This window comes from Bos mutus, chromosome 26 (genome assembly GCF_027580195.1).
Source record: "Bos mutus isolate GX-2022 chromosome 26, NWIPB_WYAK_1.1, whole genome shotgun sequence".
In the NCBI taxonomy this organism is placed as follows: Eukaryota; Metazoa; Chordata; class Mammalia; order Artiodactyla; family Bovidae; genus Bos; species Bos mutus.
In genome coordinates, this window is record NC_091642.1 from 16300419 (window position 1) to 16324381 (window position 23963).

Genomic DNA, 23963 nt, shown 5'->3' on the forward strand with positions numbered 1-23963 from the left:
TTAGAACTCTACACCCAGGTATTTCATGATTCAAGTGAATATGAAAAAATGCAAAGATTCAAAAGGTTTACTTCGTGCTAAGTCATTTCAGTCATGTCTGAGTCTTTGCGAACCCATGGACTGCAGCCTGCCAGCCTCCTCTGTCCATGGGATTCTCCAGGCAAGAAAACTGAAGTGGGTTGCCATGCCCTCCTCCAGGGGATATTCTTGACCCAGGGATCAAACCTGTGTTTCTCACATCTAACCTGCATTGGCAGGAGGGTTCCTTACCACTAGCACCACCCAGGAAGCCCAAAAGGCTTACTAACCAACAACTTATTTGGAAAGAATTACTGAAGACTGTTTTCCAGAAGACGAACAAATGAGATGGAAAGAAAGATTTGTGAACAGAGAGGACAACTTAGACAACTCTAAATAATTTTTAGAAAGTTCTTAAAATTTTAAGAGCTTGGAGACTTTCCAAGTACCTTTTCCCCTACCTTTTAGACTTCTTTTCATTGTGAAATATAACACACCTACAGAGAACTACATAAAGAAAAATGTGAGATTAATAAATTATTGTAAATGAATATTCTGTGCCTGCATTCAGTTTAGAAGCAGAACACTGCCTCCCTACCCTTTTCCTAATCAGCACCTCTAATCTTTCCCAGCAGCAACCACTAGCCAACATTTATAAAAACCTTACCCAACAGTTCTACCTAAAAAATTCATTCCTAAATGATACAGCATAGTTTTGCCTAACTTTATCTAAATGGGTCATACATACATAATCTTTTGTGTCAGGCATCTTTCACTAAACATTGATGTTTCTGGAGAAACAAAAGCAGCAATTAAGGCAGGAGAGGCTGAGCAATGTCTCAACTCCCCACAAGTATCCAGGGCTGGTATTCAACTCTCCTGGGGAGCTGGTTCCTAGTTATAAGACAATTTCTGTGCCAGCAAGACCATTTTATGTCCGCAACAAACCCACTGCTACAGTCTTGATCAAGTATATTCCTGTTCTTTATCAAAATTCCTAAAAAGGGAGAGCAACAGGGAGCTCAATACAGTCAGATCCAGCCATCCCTTCCCAGGAACACCTCTCTACTTGATACCAAGAGCCTGGGAGGATAAATGCACACAACAGCTGCAGCCTGCAAGTTCTAGTCTACATGGTAGCAATTACCCTTTGTCTCAACTCTTTACGATACAGTGGTGCCCAATATGGAACAAAAATGGATTTGGCTAGGTTCCAAGGAGAAGAAAAGGCTTCCCAGGTGGCACTAGTGGTAAAGAATCCACCCACCAATGCAGGAAACACAGGAGACTCAGGTTCAGTCCCTGGGTCGGGAAGATCCCCTGGAGGAGAAAATGGCAACCCATTCCTGGATTCTTGCCTGGGAGTCAGGAGGGCTACACCATGGGATCGCAAAAGAGTCGGACATGACTTAGCAACTAACCAACGACACGACATACCACCATTGTGATGATATCCTCATCAAAAAATGCTTAACTTGAATCTAACCATAAGGAAACAATTAGGCAAATGAGGAAACCTGCAAAGCAACTGGTGTAAATTCTTTTAAAAACCACACTTGTGAAAAAAAGAAGACGTGGGAAGTGTGGCTCAGACGGTAAAGCATCTGTCTACAATGCAGGAGACCCGGGTTCGATCCCTGGGTCAGGAAGATCCCCTGAAGAAGGAAATGGCAATCCACTCCAGTACTATTGCCTGGAAAATCCCATGGACAGAGGAGCCTGGTAGGCTACAGTCCATGGGGTCGCAGAAAGCCGGACACGACTGAGCGACTTCACTTTCACAGAAACACAATGAAACAATATATGATTCTTCCGAAGGAGCACTTTCATGAAGTATTCCACTGTCTGCAATACACACTCAGAGTTTGGGGGAGCACAAACATGGCAAAATGTTAAAGGCTAAGAAAATTACTGGAATTCAAAATGACGGGATAATGTAAATCAGGGGCTTGTAGCATTAAGAGGCTTTAAAACTAGTTTTTAATTGTAAATAGCAATTGTTAATGGTAACTAGTTGTAGTGTTAATCGCTCAGTCATGTCCAATGCTTTGGGAGTCCACAAACTGTAGCCCGCCGGGCTCCTCTGTCCACGGGATTCTCCAGGCAAGAATACTGGAGTGGATTGCCAATCCCTTCTCCAGAGGATCTTCCCGACCCAGGGACTGAACCTGAGTCTCCTGCATTGCAGGCAGATGCTCTACCTTCTGAGCTAAAAGGAAGGCCTAGCAACAGCATTTTTTCTCATTTTTTTTTAATTAAACTTCCTCAAACTTCTCGGCCCGTCACAGAAAGGGGATTTATGTTGCAGTTAAACAAAAAGAGACTCTAGAGAATCACTTACGAGAGCAGGTGGCAGTCTGCCACTCCAGACACTGCCCGTACGGGAAGGAGATTATGTAGGCGTTGGAGTCGACGCACCGCTTGGTGCTGCTGCACCACATACACTCCATGCCGTTGCTCGTGCAGTTGGAGCACGACGTCCTTAAAGAGCAGGGCTTTTTGCACGGCCTCGCGTTCTGATTCGGACTAACTGGAATAAATCAACAAAAGATAATTATTGTATTTACTAACTGCTTTTTTGACACAAGGATGTGAGTGTTGTTCGTTTTGTTGTTGTTCAGGGAAGGTTTCAATGAAGCCAAGTGTGGGATAAAAATTAGAGTCAAGATTATATAAGGTAAAATGAGAATGAAGATGGCATGTCAATACTTCTTAAATGTATTACCTACTTTGAAATTTATAATACCCTGGAAAATTTTAATCCTTTACAAAGTACACAAAATTGTACAACTTAAATTTGTTTAATAGCAATGTAATACATGACTTAGGCTTTTGTTTCTATTGGCTAGATAATATGTATGGTTATCATTATTTACTTTTTAAGCTAGCCACACTTCTGTTAATATAAACATTCCACACCTTATAAAAGCAACTAACAATACAATTTACTATAAAATCTTAACATAAAACATAATCTTTATCACACCTATTTGGATTGCTATGTTTTAAATGTTAGTAAGTATGTGGGGAAATTGTACCCTGTACTCCACTTCTAGGAATGGCAAAATGGTGAAGCTTCCGTAGCAAACAGTATGGCAAGTCCTCAAAAAATTAAACACAGATTTACCATATGATATAGCAATTCCACCTCTGGCTATATACACAAAGACGTGAAAGCAGGAGCTGAAACAGTTATCTGCACACCCATCTTCACAGCATCATTATTCACTATAGTCAGTAGGTAGAAGCAACAATGTCCACCAATGTATGAAGAGGTAAAGAAAATGTGGACTATAAACACAATGGAAAAATATTCAGGTTTAAAAAGGAATGATGTTCTGACACACACTACAAGATGGGTGAACTCTGAAAACATTATTTGAAAGGAAATAAGCCAGTCACAAATGGACAAATACCCCATGATTCCACTTATATGAGATACTTAGCAGTGGGGTTGGGGAGGGGTGATTTGGGAGTTATTGTGTAATGGATATGGAGATATAGTGTGGGAAGATGAAAAAGTTCTGGAGATGGATAGTGTTCACAGATTAACAACAATGTGGATGTACTTAATGACACTGAACTCGACACTTAAAAATGATTTAGAAATCTCAATCATATCTCAAAACCACTGAATGAAAAAAATGGCTAAAATTAAGCTTGACATTATGTATATTTCACTGCAATACAAAATATAATATTTGAAAAGAGAAAAGAATTCAGTACTCCTTTCTCACTTAACGAAACTCCATTTCAAAGGATGTAACAGGAATGCTTCTTTTCACTTGCCAACTGAAATAGAGCTATAGGATTAAAATGATTCTATATTTGTTGTTAATCTTAACGATTAATCTTTCTTACAACTATTATTATAAAAGCAAAACACAGTAAAAAATTAAGAACAGATTATTACTATAACATCAATATTTTAACCAAGAAATAAAGATTGTATAAAACAATACAATTCTATTACTTTAATGCTGAGGTCACTAACAGTAAATGGGGAAAGTGGACAAAGATAAAATTTACACAGAAATCAGCAGCATTAAAAGATGGTGAAAGTTACTTCAGGCCTATGTAGGATCACAGGCTGGAAGGGGGTTGTGGGAAGAAGAGCTGGAAATATAAACTACATCTTTAAAGAAACATTAGTTTACAGGACTACTTACCAACAGGTTTTTCACAGACAAGCCCATCTGCCATAGACGTGCAAGGATTAGCTTTTAAGCCTGCCACTGCAGCCCTTTCTAGATACGCACAGAATCCAGAGTCATTAGGTTCACCAGGAAGCCACTGCAGCGTCGTATTTGTAAATGGAGACATGTCTTCCCATCCCCAGTAGGATATATTGATCTTGCGTAAGCCTACCCAAGGTGATACTTTCTGTAAACAACAGCAAAAGCAACATTTTTTAAAAAGTGAGATGTAAAAATCCTGTGTCACCTTCCTTAGCAAACAGTTCATTCTCTTTAAAAATTACATTTTTAAATATATCATAGTACCTTTCTAATCACACCTAATACCAAGGAAAATTAACAATCCTAGAACACCGTGGAAAATGATGCACAATACAACACTATGTCTAAACTATACATTTAGCGACATGACTCAGGTCATTTATTTAGCCTTTGTGAACCTCAGTTTCCTATTCTATAAAATGGGGTATCTGATATACATATCTGTCTTACCTATCTTATGAAATGCATGCATGCATGCTACGTCGCTTCAGTCGTGTCCGACTCTGTGCGACCCTATGGACAACAGCCCACCAGGCTCGTCTGTCCACAGGATTCTCCAGGCAAGAATACTGGAGTGGGTTGCCATTTCCTTCTCCACTTATGAGAATAGATCATTTTTAAAAACAACATATTGTATTGCTACTGTTGTTACTGATATTTCTGCTGCAGCTGCTATTACTAATGCTACCATCAATCTAATGAGTTATGGAGTTAAAAAAAGAAAGCTCAAGTGCCATTATACACACTACGAGAAAATAGAAAACAAAACCATGAACAGGAATAAAGGCTGAGTGAAGACTTCACAAGAGGTTCACAAAAAGACAAAGAGGTGCCTCTCTTCCAGATCAGACCTCTACTAGTACAGTAGGACTTAAGTGCAGTTTTAGATAAAATTAGTCATTTATTTTCATTATTAAACAGATCAAGAAATAAATAATAAAGATCTTTGACCCTGTTGCCTAAAACTTAATTAACAGAGGTTGATAAATGCCACCAAAGTAAATATTCTTAACACTCTCAGCAATATTTCAAAAGCAGCTTAAAAACAAAGTATATTCTGTATTTATATATTTTAATCATTCCTAAATTTTAAAAGGCTATTCTAATGAGACTGACAAAATAATGATATATTCTTATGCTAGGCTACTCTCCTTACAAATCTTTATAGATTGCAAACATCTCTTTTTCTTGTCTTGTTTCTGCTTAGAGTTATACATCTCTTTTTGAGATTCTAATTTTCATTTTTTGTAGCTTAACTGAGGTATAATTGACAAATGAAAATTATACATATATAAGGTGTGTGGCATATTTGTTTGGTATATGTGTTTCACATTGTAAATTATCACATCAAGGTAATTAAGCACAAGCTGGAATCAAGATTGCCGGGAGAAATATCAATAACCTCAGATACACAGATGACACCACCCTTATGGCAGAAAGTGAAGAGGAACTCAAAAGCCTCTTGATGAAAGTGGAGAGTTAAAAAGTTGGCTTAAAGCTTAGCATTCATTAAACGAAGATCATGGCATCTGGGCCCATCACTTCACGGGAAATAGACAGGGAAACAGTGGAAACAGTGTCAGACTTTATTTTGGGGGGCTCCAAAATCACTGCAGATGGTGACTGCAGCCATGAAATTCAAAGACGCTTACTCCTTGGAAGGAAAGTTACGACCAACCTAGACAGCATGTTGAAAAACAGAGACATTACTTTGCCAACAAAGGTCCGTCTAGTCAAGGCTATGGTTTTTCCAGTGGTCATGTATGGATGTGAGAGTTGGGACTGTGAAGAAAGCTGAGCGCCGTAGAATTGGTGCTTTTGAACTGTGGTGTTGGAGAAGGACTCTTGAGAGTCCCTTGGACTGCAAGGAGATCCAACCAGTCCATTCTGAAGGAGATCAGCCCTGGGATTTCTTTGGAAGGAATGATGCTAAAGCTGAAACTCCAGTACTTTGGCCACCTCATGCGAAGAGTTGACTCATTGGAAAAGACTCTGATGCTGGGAGGGATTGGGGACAGGAGGAGAAGGAGACGACATTGGATGAGATGGCTGGATGGCATCACCGACTCGATGGACGTGAGTCTGAGTGAACTCCGGGAGTTGGTGATGGACAGGGAGGCCTGGCGTGCTGCGATTCATGGGGTGGCAAAGAGTCGGACACAACTGAGTGACTGAACTGAACTGATCACCTCATATAACTTTGTGTGTGTGTGTGTGTGTGTGTGTGTGTGTGGTAAGAACATATAAGATCTACTCTCTTAACAAATTTCAAGCATACAATATAGTATTAACTACGGTCAACTGTCCCATACACTAGATCTCCAGAACTTATTGTCCTTCATAACTGAAACTTTGTATCCTCTGATCTACATTTAAACATTTCTCCTATACCCAGCCCCTGGCAACCATTATTCTACTATCTGCTTTTATCAGCTCAACCATTTTAGATTCCACACATAAATGAGAACACCCAGTATTTGTCTAAGTCTAGCTTATTGTACGGAGAAGGCAATGGCACCCCACTCCAGTACTCTAGCCTGGAAAATCCCATGGATGGAGGAGCCTGGTGGGCTGCAGTCCATGGGGTCGCTAGGAGTCAGACACGACTGAGTGACTTCACTTTCACTTTCATGCATTGGAGAAGGATATGGCAACCCACTCCAGTGCTCTTGCCTGGAGAATCCCAGGGACGGGGAGCCTGGTGGGCTGCCGTCTATGGGGTTGCACAGAGTTGGACACGACTGAAGCGACTTAGCAGCAGCAGCACTAGCTTATTTTATATAGCATAAATGTGTCTCCAGGTCCATCCACGTTGTTAAAAAACAGAAATTCCTAATTTAAGTCTGAATAAAATTATACGTGTGTGTGTGTATATATATATATATGTACATAAATATTTATGTTTGTATATTTTCTTTATCCATCCATGTATCCATTCATGAAGACTTAAGCTGGTTCCATAACTTGGCTATTTGGAAGTGCAGATATCTCTTCAAGATAGTGATTTTATTTCCTTAGGATATAGAACTGGGCTTCCCTGGTGGCTCAGATGGTAAAGAATCCACCTGCAATGCGGGAGACCTGGGTTCGATCTCTGGGTTAGGAAGATCTCCTGGAGGAGGGCATGGCAACCCACTCCAGTATTCTTGCCTGGAGAATCCCCACGGACAGAGGAGCCTGGCGGGCTACAGTCCGTGGAGTCGCAAAGAGTCGGACATGACTGAGCCACTAAGCAGAGCACAGGATATATAACTAGGTGTGACCCTGTTGGATCATATGATATTTTTAATTTGGGGGGGGAACTCCATACTGTTTTCCAGATTGACTATACCGGTTGTATTCCCATCAACAGTATATAAGGATTCCTTTCTCCACATTGTTGCCAACATTTGTTATCTCTTGTCTTTTGGACAACAGCCTTTCTAACAAATGTGAGATGATATCTCAATTGGTTTTGATTCACATTTCCCGGATGTTTAGTGATGTTGAACTTTTTATAATATGCCTGATGGCCATTTGTATGTCTTCTTTGAAAAATATCTACTTATGTCCTTTGCCTGTTTTTTAACTGGGTATATTTTTGTGTGTGTGTGTTGAGATGCTTGAGTGCCTTATATATTTTGGACAACAACTCTTTATTAGATACATGTTTTATAAACATTTTCTCCCATTTCTCAGGTTGTCTCTTTATTCTGATGATTATTTCCTTTGCTATGCAGAAGCTTATTAGTTGGACACTATCTCATTTGCTCTTGTCTGTGCTTTTGGGCTCACATTCAAAAAAATCACTGCCCTGACCAATGTCAACAAGACTTTTCTGCATGTTTGCCTCTGGAAATTTTACAGTTTCAAGTCTTACAGTGTAAGTCTTTAATTTATTTTGAATTTTGTATATGGTATGAGAAAAAGAATCCACTTTCATTCTTCTGCATAAGAACATCCAAAATCATTTATTGAAGAGATTGTCCTTTTCCCATCCTGTATTCTTGACACCTTTGGCAATCATCAATTGATCATAAATGCATGGATTTATTTAGGGCTATTATAATGTGTCTTGGTGAAGATCTTTTTATGTTCAATCTGCTTGAGGTCCTTTGGGATTAATGGCTCTGGATGTTCATTTCCTCCTCCATATTAGGGAAGTGTCCTGTCATTATATCTTTAAATGAGCTTTCGAACTCCCATAAAGCACACATTGATTCCTTACGGTCTACAATAAGTTCCCTAGGCTTTCTTCACTTTTTTTTCATTCTCTTTTTTTGAACTCTAGGTAATTTCAAATGACTTGTATTTGAGCTTGCTGACTCTTTATTCTGCCTGATAAAGAGTCTGCTACTGAAGTTCTGTGTGGAATTATCTAGTTCAGTAATTACGTTCTTCAGCTCCATTAATTACTCTTGGGTTCTTTTTTTGGTCTCTCTGTCTTTGTTGAACCACTCAATTAACTCTTCTTTCATATACTGTTTTCCTAATACTGCTAGGCTGTTTATCTGTGTTTTCTTATAATTCACTGAGCTTCTCCCATTGGTTATTTTGAATTCTTTGTCAGGCAGTTTGTAGATCTCCATTTCTTTTGAGTCAGTTGTTACTGTTTAGCTGCTAAGTCATGTCCAACTCTTTGCAACCCGAGGGACTGTAGCCCTCCAGTCTCCTCATATCCATGGGATTTTCTAGGCAAGAACAGTGGAGTGGGTTGCCATTTCCTTCACCAGGGGATTTTCTCAACCCAGGAGTCAAGTCCATGTCTCCTGCATTGGCAAGCAGATTCTTTACTGCTGAGCCACTAGAGAAGCCCTTACCCGTGCTTTACTTTATTCTTTGGTAACATCATGTCTCCCTGATTTTTCATGATTCTTATGGCCTTGCATTGGTGTCTGCACATGTGAAGAAGTAATCACCCCTTCCAGTCTTTACAGATTGGCTTCAGTAGGGAAAGCCTTTCTCCAGTCAGCCTATCCAGGGATTCTGGCAGACTGTGTGGTGGGGTCTGTGGCAAGCTTACTGTTGAAGTCCTCAAGTGGGCTGCCCTTGAGGACAGCCTAGGCCATGGGTAAGCAGGCCTAGAATTTGGATCCAGAGGACCTGTCTGGTGCCTGGGTTCAGAGGGACAAGCTTGGATCCTGGGTCCACTGGGAGGGTCTGGAGTTTGGGTCTGCATGGACAGACTCAGAACCAAGGGCTCCATAGGGGCAAGCCTGGAACTGGAGCCAGGGTGCAGGCCTGGATCCGAGGTCTGAAGGGCTCACTATGGCACAGGGGTCCACTGGAATAGGGCTGGTGTGACTGAGTACAAAGTGGTGGGCCTAGAACCTAGTCCACAGTGCCAAGCGAGCAAATTCGGTCCACAGGGGTCAGTCTGGAGCCTGGATCTGCGGGAGCCACCCAGAGGCATGGATCCACAGGGCTTACCTGGCACTGAAGCAGGCCTTGAGCGTAAATCCACTGGGGCCAGTCTGGTGCTCAGGCAAGCTGGGCACCTGGGCCCACAAGTATGGTCCTAAGGCTGCAGGGGCTAGCCTGGTGCCAGCGTCCACTGGGACAAGCCTGGCCCTGAGTCCATGAGATAGGTGTGATACCTGTGTCCATGGGGGTGGGCCTGGTATCTGGGATCACAGGGGAGGGCCTAAAGCCTGAGTCCCCTGGAATGAGCCTGACCCTTGGTCTGAAGAGGCCAGCCCAAGGGAGCACGTGGATCTTAGGTTTCCTAGAGCCCAGGAATATATGGGGGCTGGCCTGGACGATGGGTCTGTGGGCACCAGTCTGCAGCCTGAGGCCACAGGAGCCAGTCTGGCACTGGGGTGTACCTGGCGCCTGGGTTCACAGGGAAAATCCACGCACTGGGGTTCATTAGAGCAGAGCTGGGGTTGGGGACCACAGCAAAACCAGTGCTCATTTCATCCTCTTTCCCCTTTTCAGAGGGTATTTCTCACTAAATTTCACTGTACTGTGGAGGCTTAGGGGAAGGATGATGCAGGTAATGTGGAACTGTCCTCTCTACCATCTTTAATCAGTCATTTCCTATTTCTGGGTTCCCTCTGCCATTCCTGATGCTATAACCTTTCGCCTGGACTCCTGAGCTTCTGGAAAGGTATTTTGTATATGGGTAATTTGTTAAATCAGTGTTTCTGGGAGGGAATGAGTACCAGAAATATCCATTCTACCATCTTGCTAACATCATTCCGAAACATTCCCACTTAAATACACATAATAATACATTTATGTTTGAAGTTATTGAGTTAATAATATTATATTTTAATGTGAAGTGGTTTCAAAACTCCACATCATCTTTTTTTTACATTACTGACTGTCAGGGTAGAGAAAAATATGTTCCTCCACCGGGTCTTTGACAATATAGAAGTAAGATATGTTAATTCAGTATTTATTCTAAATATGTTGTACAAATGGTCCTTGAGAGCTTCTAAAGAACTAATACAATTATGTAAAGTTTAAAAATAAAATAAAATTAGAAAAAAAAATTATGCATAAAAAAAAGAACTTGTAGACCTTGAAATGTATACAGTGTACAAATATAATGATTTTTACACATAAATACTCAACGAATATTTCTTAAATAAAATTAAAGTATTATTAACATTCATTAGGGGCTTCCCAGGTGGTTCAATGATAAAGAATCCACCTGCCAAGCAGGAGACACAAGTTCAGTCCCTGGGTCAGGAAGATCCCCTGGAGAAGCAAAGAGCAACCCACTCCATTATTCTTGCCTGGGAAATACCATGGACAGAGAAGCCTGGTGGGCTACAGTCATAGGGCTGCAAGAGTCAGACACAACTTCGTGATAAAGAACAACAAACATTCATTAGAACAGATCTCATATCACCCAGCAAAGTACTGTACATATCATAGGTAGATAATAAATTTTGCTAAACAAGGCCAGTAGAACAGAGATAATTATTTTCTAACATCCAGTTTTTGACACAGAGACAGTGCTTAATAAATAATGTTTTCTAACTATAAAAACACACATGCTGCTTTGTCTTGTGACCATCATATATTTCATACATTATTTTCAATATATTTTGATAACAAAAAAGCTATACTATTTTTATAGTTCTTGATAATAATAGCAGGAATGAATCCAGCACAGATATTTCAGATGAATAATTGTGCTTTACATTATAGCAACTCTGCCTGTACTTCCAAACTATCTATAGTAAAGACAAGTCATTTAAAATGAAACATTTTTCTCTAAAATCGTCATGATAAGAATCTGCAAGGAAGAAGAGAAGAGCAGGAAAATAAGCAGTTGATAAAACATTTAAAGTAACTATTACCCAGTAAATGAGCTGGACAGGCAGTTGAGGAACAAAAGATAAATTACTATATTATGAAAATTACTGTAGCACACCATAAATCACTGCAACATTTCATTAGCCATTGCCAATAAGTAAATGATCATTTGACCCAGGACATCTCTTCAAAGGGCATGAATTTGTCAGTCTCCATTTATGATGGAAGGGTTATCTTAAGTTTATACAAGTGCAATGACTCAGGGTATAATTCACTTTCTATAATGATACGTTTAATGCAATATCACCTTGCAGAAAATTCCACCTTTGAAATTTTGCTAAACTTCATATTTCTAATGAAACAAAACATTTATTTACAGAGAAGGATAGTCCACAAACTATTGAATCTAAGTTCATCATGCATTCAAATTAATTGTTGGTCTAATCTTTATTATTTATAAACATAAGCAAGAAAAATAAGCAACTTGAAGAAGTCTTGAAATGTGAAGCTTCTAAAGTAGCGCTTTTTAAGATTATAATGTAAACACTAAGAATAACATAAACAAAGGAAAAAGCAGTTGAGTTCTAATGCCAGACACTGTGCTTGTTTGTGCTTGTGCTCGACTGCTCAGTTGTGTCCGACTCTGCAACCCCATGAACTGTAGCCTGCCAAGCTCCTCTGTCCATGGGATTATCCCAGCAAGACTGCTATAGTGGGCTGCCATTTCCTTCTCCAGGGCAACTTTCTGATCCAGGGATTGAACTCATGGTCTTCTGCAGCTCCCTCACTGGCGGGCAGATTCTTTATCACTGAGCCACCTGGGAAGCCCAAAGCCAAACACAAGTACTTTTCTAAAATTCAAAGAATGTGGATCTACCAATAAGAGGCTCTTTGTAAGCTAAATATATTCAGTAGAACTAATGTCCAAATATTCACTGATAACTACCCTCAATTTTGTAATGAAAACAATGAAGCGCGTGCTAGTACAAAAATGCAAATAGATCTTAAATTATGTTGTATGCTCCATATGACTAAAAACAAAACTACAAATACTGCTTTGTTACATTTTTCTAAAATATTTTTAAAATGAAGAGATCTCTCCTAGATGATACCATGTGCCTCTTATCCTCAACTATAAGGCTGCTGCTGCTGCTGCTGCTAAGTCGCTTCAGTCGTGTCCAACTCTGTGCAACCCCAGAGATGGCAGCCCACCAGGCTCCCCCATCCCTGGGATTCTCCAGGCAAGAACACTGGAGTGGGTTGCCATTTCCTTCTCCAATGCATGAAAGTGAAAAGTGAAAGGGAAGTCGCTCAGTCATGTCCGACTCCTAGTGACGCCATGGACTGCAGCCTACCAGGCTCCTCCGTCCATGGGATTTGCCAGGCAAGAGTACTGGAGTAGGGTGCCGTTGCCTTCCCCGAACTGTAAGGCTAGTAGCTCTCAAACAAGATAAATTGAGAGAAAAACAAAATCAGAGGTATTTCTCTGAATCCCTACAAATATCTTTATGTACTACTGGCCAACTCCAAGTCTTGCAACAAGTAACTAGGGTATTATTCCAGGAAACTCCTTAAGTTGACATTACATGTCAGATATCTATCCTCTAACTGCATATATCACCCTGTGTGCATTTATCATTGCAATTATCACACTTTGGTATAATTGGGTTTGTCTTTCTCCTCCAAAAGCTCTTTGACAACAGTAATTGTTTTTAATCTCTACATTCTCAGCAAGCAGAAGACTGCCAAGTACCCTGAGGGTGCTCAATAGATATATACTAAATGAATGAAGATTAGCCCATCCTTTCCAGAAAAATAGCTTCAGTTCACACAAAAATGGTTTAATAATACAAACTGAATTATTATAGTTTTTCTTTACCCTATTAATATCAAGCATTTAATATATTGGTTAGACAACCAAGTATCATATTGTAATGTCCATGTAAAATTTTTGAGTATTTATAAAAACTAAGGATACATTACTTTGCCAACAAAGGTCTGCCTAGTCAAAGTTATGGTTTTTCCAGTAGTCAGGTATGGACGTGAGAGTTGGACCATAAAGAAAGCTGAGCACCAAAGAATTGATGCTTTCAAACTGTGGTGTTGGAGAAGACTCTTGAGAGTCCTTTGGACTGCAAGGAGATCCAAACCAGTCCATTCTAAAGGAAATCAGTCCTGAATATTCACTGGAAGGATTGATGCTGAAGCTGAAACTCCCATACTTTGGCCATCTGATGCGAAGAGCTGACTCCTTAGAAAAGACCCTGATGCTGGGAAAGATTGAAGGTGGGAGGAGAAGGGGATGACAGAGGATGAGATGGTTGGATGGCATCACCGACTCAGTGGACATGAGTCTGAGCAAGCTTTGGGAGTTGGTGATGGACAGGGAAGCCTGGCATGCTGCAGTCCATGGGATCACAAAGAGTCAGACACGACTGAGTGACTGAACTGAACTGAACTCAAGGATATAAATTATCAATTTCACAAATGAAAGGGAAGACTTTTGACTCTGTACAGATATAAAATGTCATTAGAAATTAAATTATCCATATCAATACTCATGAGAAACACACACACTAATATCACCACAAAAATTGTGGTAGGCAGTAATAGTGAATTGAATATTCATACAAACATTTCAAAAGGGTATGTGCTTAAGTGCCTCTAAATTTTTTAATATTTATACAAAACTGTTAAGTCACTTTTTAAAACTCACTTATTCCCTTGTTATTATCAAAAGGAAAATCCATAACATATATTCATATTCTTTAACATAAATCAGGAATGTTCTTGAGAGGAAAAAGATCCTAGTATAATTAATGGAGATGGGGGAAGGTTTTGTAAAATGGAAAAAATATAAATGACCCAATCAAAAAATGGGCCAAAGAACTAAATAGACATTTCTCCAAAGAAGACATACAGATAGCTAACAAACACATGAAAAGATGCTCAACATCACTCATTATCAGAGAAATGCAAATCAAAACCACTATGAAGTACCATTTCACACCAGTCAGAATGGCTGCAATCCAAAAGTCTACAAGCAACAAATGATGGAGAGGGTGTGGAGAAAAGGGAACCCTCTTACACTGTTGGTGGGAATGCAAACTAGTACAGCCACTATGGAGAACAGTGTGGAGATTCCTTAAAAAACTGGAAATAGAACTGCCTTATGACCCAGCAATCCCACTGCTGGGCATACACACTGAGCAAACCAGAATTGAAAAAGACACATGCACCCCAATGTTCATCGCAGCACTGTTTATAATAGCCAGGACATGGAAGCAACCTAGATGTCCATCAGCAGATGAATGGATATGAAAGCTGTGGTACATATCCACAATGGAGTATTACTCAGCCATTAAAAAGAATACATTTGAATCAGTTCTAATGAAGTGAGTGAAACTGGAGCCTATTATACAGAGTGAAGTAAGCCAGAAAGAAAAACACCAATACAGTATACTAACGCATATATATGGAATTTAGACAGATGGTAACAATAACCCTGTATACGAGACAGCAAAAGAGACACTGATGTATAGAACAGTTTTTTGGACTTTGTGGGAGAGGGAGAGGGTGGGGTGATTTGGGAGAAGGGCATTGAAACATGTATAATATCATATATGAAACGAGTCGCCAGTCCAGGTTCGATGCACGATACTGGATGCTTGGGGCTGGTGCACTGGGACGACCCAGAGGGATGGTACGGGGAGGGAGGAGGAAGGAGGGTTCAGGATGGGGAACACGTGTATACCTGTGGCAGATTCATGTTGATATATGGCAAAACCAATACAATATTGTAAAGTTAAAAAATTAAATAAAGTGGAAAAAATTAAAACATCAGTTTGGGGTAAATATTTTTCTATAGACAATATCAATATTAACTCTTCATTGAATAAATTCATTTAGTTACCTAAAAATTCATTATCTAATTAATGATTCCTAGAGATAGTAGTAATAGCAATAATGGAAACATACAAAAATAACAATCTTAAAAATGCAAACAATAATAATCATAAGTAAACACTTAAATAAAATTTATATTCTTCACATACAACATCTCACTTATTTCTCACAATAAACATTAGTTCAGTTCAATTCAGTCGCTCAGTCATGTCCAGCTCTTTGCGACCCCATGGACTGCAGGACGCCAGGCCTTCCTGTCCATCACCAACTTCTGGAATTTACTCAAACTCATGTCCATTGAGTCAGTGATGCCAACCAACCATCTCATTCTCTGTCATCCCCTTCTCCTCCTGCTTTCAATCTTTCCCAGCATCAGCATCTTTTCAAATGAGTCAGTTCTTCACATAAGGTGGCCAAAGTATTGCAGTTTCAGCTTCAGCATCAGTCCTTCCAGTGAATATTCAGGACAGTAGCAAATAACTATCCCAGGTTACAGATGAGGGACATAGGGCTGTGGAAGTTAACTTGCTACTAAGTTGTAGAGATAAGCAATATTTCCAGATTGCCTGCTCTCCATCAGTTTGATACTTAATGCATCATTTGTCCTCAATGTTGTTTAAAAATCAGTTATATCAAAAACGTATCACTTAACTAATTGGTGATATATGTTCTGAAAAGTTTTCAAACCAAAACAATCTCCACTGCACTGTACCAAGACTCCTTGCCCAAATAAAAGTCATAACTTAAGGTCAAAAAAAGTTGTTGAAATCTAATACCATTTTCAAAGCAATACTGTCATACCTCCATTAGTGAAAGTTGCTCAGTCATGTCTGATTCTTTGCAACCCCATGGACTATATACAATCCATGGAATTCTCCAGGCCAGAATACTGGAGTGGGTAGCCTTTCCCTTCTCCAGGAGAATCTTCCCAACTGAGGGTCTTGAATTGAATCCAGGTCTCCCACATTGCAGGCAGATTCTTTACCAGCTGAGCCACCAGGGAAGCCCCAAAATACTGGAGTGGGTAGTCTATCCCTTCTCCAGGGGATCCTCCCGACCCAGGAATCAAACTGGGCTCTTCTGCATTGCAGGCGCATTCTTTACCAGCTGAGCTATCAGGAAGCCCTGTGTAGAAACCATGCCACCTTGTGGATTATTTGCCCCGTGGTGTCTATATGTGTGTATACATTTTAAACACTGGGCAAAAGTGTACATACCTCAGATCTGAGGTATATATTACTGTTCAGCTTTATCACTTAACTAATCTATACTGAGCTCTAATTTTACTTTTGACACAAAATACAAAAATCTATAATGATGCTATGACAATTTACATTAGCATATTTCAAGTATATATTTGAACTAAATAAGGTATTTCAAAACTAGATTTAGTAAGCTATTTCTAAATCTCCTACTTAAGCTATTCTTAAGTGTTGACTATACTTCTTCTTTTATTTGATGTATGTGAAGTGAAAGACATTCAGTCATGTCCAACTCTTTTTGTGACTCCATGGACTGTAGTCCACCAGGCTCCTCTGTGCATGGGATTCTCCAGGCAAGAATACCAGAGTAGGTAACTATTCCCTTCTCCAGGAGATCTTCCTGACCCAGGGATCGAACCTGGGTCTCTTGCACTGCAGGCAGATTCTTTACCATCTGAGCCTCCAGAAAAGCTCCATCAATTGATGCATGATTGACATATAATATTATCTTAATTTCCAGAACTCAAAATAATGATTCAATATTTGTATACATTGTAGAATTATACGTCTAGTTAACATATGTCCCCATACACAGTTTTTTGTGAAGATTTTTAAGATCTACTCTCTCAGCACATTTCAAACATGAAATACAGTATTATTCACTATAGTCATCACATTGCGTATTATAGCCTCATAGCTTATTTATTTTATAATTGTAAGTCTGTACCTTTTGACTGGTTTCATCCATTTTGCCCACCCTCCATCCTTACCTCTGGCAAATACCAAACTGTTCTATCTGTGAGCCTGGTTTTTTAGTTTTTAGCATGTTTGTTTGTTTGTTTTAAATTCACCATATATGTGAGATCACGGAGTACTAAAATCTTGCCATTGGCAAGAACATGGATAGATCTAATTTAAATAAGTCAGGATAAGAAAAATACCATATATTTTTATATGCAGAATCTAAAAGAAATCCAAGAACAACATGTATCACAATAAATACAAATATCAAATCATTATGTTGTACACCTAAAACAATACAATGTATAATATAATCTACTCAATTTTTTCAAATGTCTTCAAGACACTTCAAGTAAGTATATGAACTAAGATATTTCAAAACTATGTTTTGTAAATTATTTCCAAATCTCCAACTTAATCTGTTCTTAAGGGTTGACTATATTTTAACATCCCAAGAACAGCAAATAACTACTATGGATTCCTATTAAAAGTTTATTTTAAAATGATATTTGATACCATTTCCAAGCAAATAGTCCATTTCTATGGAAATATTTTCCATAAAACAGTTTTCAAGGAAATTAAAAATGCTTCCAAGTGTTGTATGTTCCAAATCTTCCATATACTTTAATGATCTGTTTAAGTCCAGCTAACTACTTGTATATTATTTCAAGCATATCTATACTAAGAGGATAATTCAAAATTTTAACCCTCAGAACATATACATAAACACACATACACACAAATACACCTATACAAATATTGCCAATATGCTGGTCTAGTGTTCTGATTATAAGAGACATCCTAAGTTACAAGAATAATAACACTTCAAACAAATTATTAAATTATACACACAAGTTTTAAAGTATATTTATTCATATGAGATGACTTTTTGCTAAGGTAATGCAATGGTTTGCTGAGCAAAACATGAGATAAGCAATTTAGAAAATTACCAAACTACCAAATGCTGTGCTGTGCTCAGTCACGTCCAAATCTTTGCAACCCCATGGATTGTAACCTGACAGGTTCCTCTGTCCATGGGATTCTCAAGGCAAGAATACCGGAGTGGGTTGCCATTTCTGTCTCCAGGGGATCTTCCTGACCCAGGGATCGAACCCACATCTCTTGCATCTTCTGCATTGGCAGGTGGATTCTTTACCACTGCCACCTGGGGTGAGGGGCATATTACCAAATACAAGTACGGAATGAGCCCCCTGACTATTGACTATTGAAATGAGTTCTACTTTCACTTCCAAGGTTTATTAAAAATAATGTATTTAATAACAGAATGACTCATTGCCAATAGCTATATGATTATAAGCATATTCCCATAATAAAAACAAATACAGTTGTTACCTGTTGTGTATACTTCTGTATTTCATCCAGTACAAATTCTACTTCTTTTGAAGTTGTTAATGAAGCAAGATTTCCACTAAGATTATAGCAGTAAAGTTTTGCATTGTCATAGTTTTCTCTACTGGAATTAATTCTAAGACAAGCATCCCCGACGTGAATCCATCCTTCTCCACAAAGATGAGCTGTCAAAAAAAAAAAAAAAATCATGTCTTATTTTTTGATTATCCAAACACATGCATATTTTTCAATTATTTCAGAATGCTAAATAAATACAACTTATAGATTTGCTTAAATAATTTTTATGATAAAATTTAAATATATCCTTGTGTTATACTAAGCAAAATGTGACTACTATTTTGGTGAAGAATAAGAACAGAAGATCCTAATTTTTTCTCTATTAAACATAAGAAAAGCTATGGCTCTGTAACATCAGTCAAAATCTGCTGACTGTTAGGTCTTCTGTGTAAATCTAGTGTATTGATATACGGTTTCGCAGCAAGTGAAATCACTACTGCATTTATATGTCGCAAGGTTCACTTTATACAAGATCACTTCAGTAGAAAAATAACCAGCACACAACAAAAGCAAAGTTATTCCTACAAGTGTAGCTATTAATAACCGTCCTCTGGGCTACGGAATTAGATTAACTAATCTCCTTAGCCCAGGTGTACTATTTTGATATAAGCTGGGTTCTTTGATTAATTATAATTATGGGGCGAGAAGTCTCATTTCATTTATGCTTCGTAAAGAATTTGCTTTCAAATATTTATTTTTACACAACCTTTCAGGTCTTTTGAAAGTTTAAACATACTATTCAGTAACAGTGGTTTATCCGTAGGCTCCAAATTGAACTTAAAACAGTATCTATTTTCTAAAACACAGACTTATAGATTCAATATAAAGTTATGCTCTAAGACACACTAACATTGAGGTGTTTTATTGACACACCAATCTGTGAAGCTTGACTTGAATATCCGTCAGTTTCATATCACTAAATATATCAGTGCCTCTTGCCCTTTCAGGTTGGATGCATCAGTTCAGTCTTATGGAATTATTATAAAGCAGCAGTTCTCAAACATTTTGGTCTCAAGACCCCTTTAAACTCTTAAAAATTATTGAGAATGCCACAGATTTTTCCTTATACATTTTATATCTATGGAGCTTGACCATATTAAAAATTAAAACTAATCTTTTAAAAATACATGTATTTATTCATTTAAAATTTTATTACAAACCTACTCTTCCAGTTTCTGGGATGTCTTGTCCCTTAATGCTATTATTACACACCCAAAGAGGATGTATTAATATCTTCACATTTTCTCCCTGAGAAAGTAAAGCTGACGGTTTTAAATTAGGCCCTTGCCATCAAAAATTGAGATGGGTTGATAAATGAACAGGGGATGGATAGGCAGAGAAATCAGAGATAGAGCAGAGTAAAATATGCATCGTAGACTCTAGGGTGTGGTTACTGAGTGTCTTCACTAGAATTCTATTTTTTCATAAAAAAAAATCATAAAAAAATGTTTAAAATTTTTCATTAAAAAATGTTAGGGAAATACATAACAAAATAAGTAGCATATTTAATTTCTCTTAATTACAGTCTCAAAAAAGTAAAAGAGTTAAGAGTGTGGCTTTGTTCTAATTTCTGCAAATCCCTTTAATGTTGGTTTAACATTCAATCTATTAGAATCATACACTATGTAGCCTTTGGAAAACTATTAATACGGAGTAAACCTACAACAGAATGAGAATTACAAAAGCACACACTATCTCAGTATTACAGGGCCCTTTGCTTCTTGAATAACTACTGTCCTATTAAACTAGGTAATGAGAATTACACAGTGCTTGGAACACAGTAAGCACTCGATACACCACATTCACTCAGCAAGACTTCAAACGCCTCTGTTGTTTCCATTTTCAGGCTACACACACAGCAATCTTCCTTGTCTTCTGAAATCTAAACTACCAGCTCACTTCAAGGAAACAGCACAGGAGTTTTTGTTAAATTTCAGCTTTTTCTTTCCTTACTGAATCAAGGAAGGATTTACATTAGTTTTGGTTATCTTTTGTTTTATAAGATCAAAAATACTTGGTTAATGAATCGTACAAATGCAAACAACGCACGGGCCTTTGAGGCTAAAAACTAAATCAGACCACTAAACCAAATGTTGTGATGTCTTAAGTTTCTGTAGTTTTGAGCACCACCTCAACTTTAGGATACTAGCTAATTTTTAAAATAGGTTAAGCTTGATAAATTCAAATTGCCAGTTTCACAGGAGATCAATGGGAAAAATGCAATTCACAAATTTTCATGGAAAATGGCAATTACTACAGACTAAGTTCTCCATTTAGAGCATTCACTTCCTTGAGACAAGCTGAACAGAAACCAAACTACATATAATGCCAAGCTGGCTCTTAGTAAATATGAATACAGAACAAGGGGAGTTAGTGTATAATAAAATAGCTTATTATATTTATTATTCTCCAAAGTAATAACCTGGTCAAGTACAACCCTTAGGCCAAACCAAAATATTTTCCCAGGCAAGAGTAGATGGGTATTACTAAATATAACTTCAGTATTGTTTTCCCAAATTTCCACTGGTAATCAAATTTTCTTCTTATTGAATAATATTCCTTTACATATATATTCCTTCAATCAACTCTAATTTTAGTCCAGGATTTACTCTTTTTAAAGAAACTTTATAAGTATTTTTATTGATCTACATGTAGCTTTTAGACTTGAACACTTAGAAATTATTACCTTCAAGTTTAGTGTGATCTCACTATTGCTTCTCAAATCTTGCCTACCGCATTAATATCCTCTAAACTACTCAAAATGAACACACATGCAAACATTGTTATTTAAAAGCTTAGTACATAAACAAACTTCCAAAATCTCAATGGTACTTTTAAAGGCAATCTAATTTTTATTTTATTACATGGACTTATAAGAAAGACTTAAATCCTATGATGGGATTTTTCAACACTTTCTAGAATTACATAGGTTCAGATATTTTTCAATGAAAAAAACAAAAAATCATGAGGTAGAAACAGGCAAAAAACTGAACAGAGATAAACACCCAGTTACTAGTCCCCTCTACCATTTACAAGTCATGCACTTTTTTAAGCAGGTCATGTAGCCAGTCTCAGCTTATCTGTATAACAAGAAGATGGAACTGGTTAAATATCTATACAAGTTTTTGATTTTCTGATTTTCTCTTTCATAAATACTTAGGGATCTACTAAGAAGAATGCTAACTGTAAAAATAAATTGAAATTTATTTTTCAAATGAGTTTTGTTCTGGTTTACAGAACTTTAGCATCTCACTGAATCATATAATAATTATTATAAATGTTACCATTTCTAATAATAAAGAACAGTCAGTAAAAAACTGCTCCTGGAATTTAAAAAATAAAGGGCACTTAAATCCAATATGCCAAAATGTTAACATTGTTAGATCTGGATATTAATCTGAGCACTTACTATTTTCGATGTTTTTAAGATATAATTTTTTAATTGAAAAGTATTCTGATCAAGTCAACAGTAATAAACAGAAGATACCTTGAAAGTCTTAATGGGAAACAAATGTATAAATCTTTCTTATAGAAACACTGCTGTCTTTACTCCAATACTATTGTTTATTTGCTACTGATTTAATTTTATAAAATGGAATGTTGTTACTAAACGTTCTTTACAAAAATAGCATTCATCTGTGGACTATAAAACCGATTTACCAAATGTAAATCTTTACCTGGTAGAGCCTGGCACTCTTGCTGTCGCTGATCCCACTGGCAATTCAAGTTTAGTGAACAGCTTTTACAGCTAGTAAGTTTGTTACAAATCTGCTCATTTCTCACATGGCATTTGGTATAGTTTTTCACAGACTATAAAGTTAAAAGATAAAACACGTTACCTTTCGCCTTTGTACAGTAATGACTCATGAAGTGAGCGTAGACATAAATCACCTGGTGAACTTTACAACACAGACTTCTAACACCAAACCCAGTTCTACTGAATCAGAATTTCTTATTCATTTACTTATTGAAGCAAAGTTCTTAGATTTAGAATGTATGCTTATTGAAAAAACAAGCAAATTACACAATCTGAAACAGAAATCAAGTAATGAAAACGTATTCTATTGAATCTGATAACAGGCTTCCAATTCAATAATAAAGCTGATGAACAAAGTCATTTCTCTCAATGATCACATCAAGGAATTCTAGTCATAATAAAACCATCATGCAGACTCCTGGGAATGAAGTGGAGTGGGGTGCCATTGCCTTCTCCAGGAAATAGTGAGAAGCAAAAGTTAAAGAGATACTTTATCAAAATCCAATACAATCTAAAACGATAAATTATTTTCTCAATAACTCAAACTAAGTTTACTTCCACATACATTAAACAACAGTTTTGGTTACTTCCACAGACATTAAATAATGATTTTGGTTAACTGATGTTTCTCCTGTGTGTATCTATCACATTTCCTCAATAAAGGTTGAAAAGAACCTGCAAAAGTTACATTTTGATCAGTCCTATTACACAACTACTCATATTTCAACTAACTTCAGGTCTAAGAGGTTGAAGGTTAAAGGTCAAAAAACAAAACAAAAGGCAACATAGGAACTTTGGTGTGAGTTCCCTACGTAAATCAAGGTTTGGTATTTCACATGATGTTATCAATACCTGTGATAACGAAAATCAGATTCTTTGGGCTCAACTCTTCTTGTGACTCATTTTTGAGGAAAAAAAAAAACAAAACACAAAGGTTTAAAAAAGCACATGCTACATCATAAGCTCCCTTTCCTTTCCAGAGGTAGACACTCTTACCTGAGGCTTTCTCATGAAAGGGTGATTAAATATTTCTTTTCAACCAAAAAACTTGACAATTAAAATTTACTTATAATTTCCCACACATAAAAATGGTTGAAGAAATTTTTATCTTATTCTTCCTTTAAAAAATTCACATAAGATACATTTTTTAAAGCCCAAATTGTACTGCAAGTCTTATTCAACCACCATTTTCATTAGGAACATGCAAATTTTCTTGATGTTATTTTTCTGACTCAAAGCTTTTTTTTCTCATATAGCATATAAATCTTAGTATTATTTTATAGGATTACTATACTTCCAAATGTTTGTCACATAACTGAAAACAAATCAATTTACTTGAATCATCTGATAAATAAAGTAGTCTATAAGAAAGACAAGAGAATAGCTAAACAACATATTAGAATAAGAGAAAGAATGAAAACTTAA

At 37.5% G+C, this 23963-nt stretch overlaps 1 protein-coding gene across 2 annotated transcripts in view; it reads right to left on the reverse strand.

The window, feature by feature from the left end:
- The window catches only part of ATRNL1 (attractin like 1), an 807510-nt gene that overhangs the window by 619159 nt on the left and 164388 nt on the right, over positions 1-23963 (reverse strand). For both annotated transcript variants that reach the window (XR_011462739.1, XM_070363366.1), the window contains exons 14-17: positions 22459-22591; positions 18707-18888; positions 4188-4401; positions 2360-2548 (exon numbers count right to left, since the gene is read on the reverse strand). Coding sequence is in view for 1 of the 2 variants with exons in the window: in XM_070363366.1 (XP_070219467.1) it covers positions 2360-2548; positions 4188-4401; positions 18707-18888; positions 22459-22591 (718 nt within the window). In the remaining variant the exon portion in view is untranslated. The remainder of the gene's footprint in view (positions 1-2359; positions 2549-4187; positions 4402-18706; positions 18889-22458; positions 22592-23963) is intronic.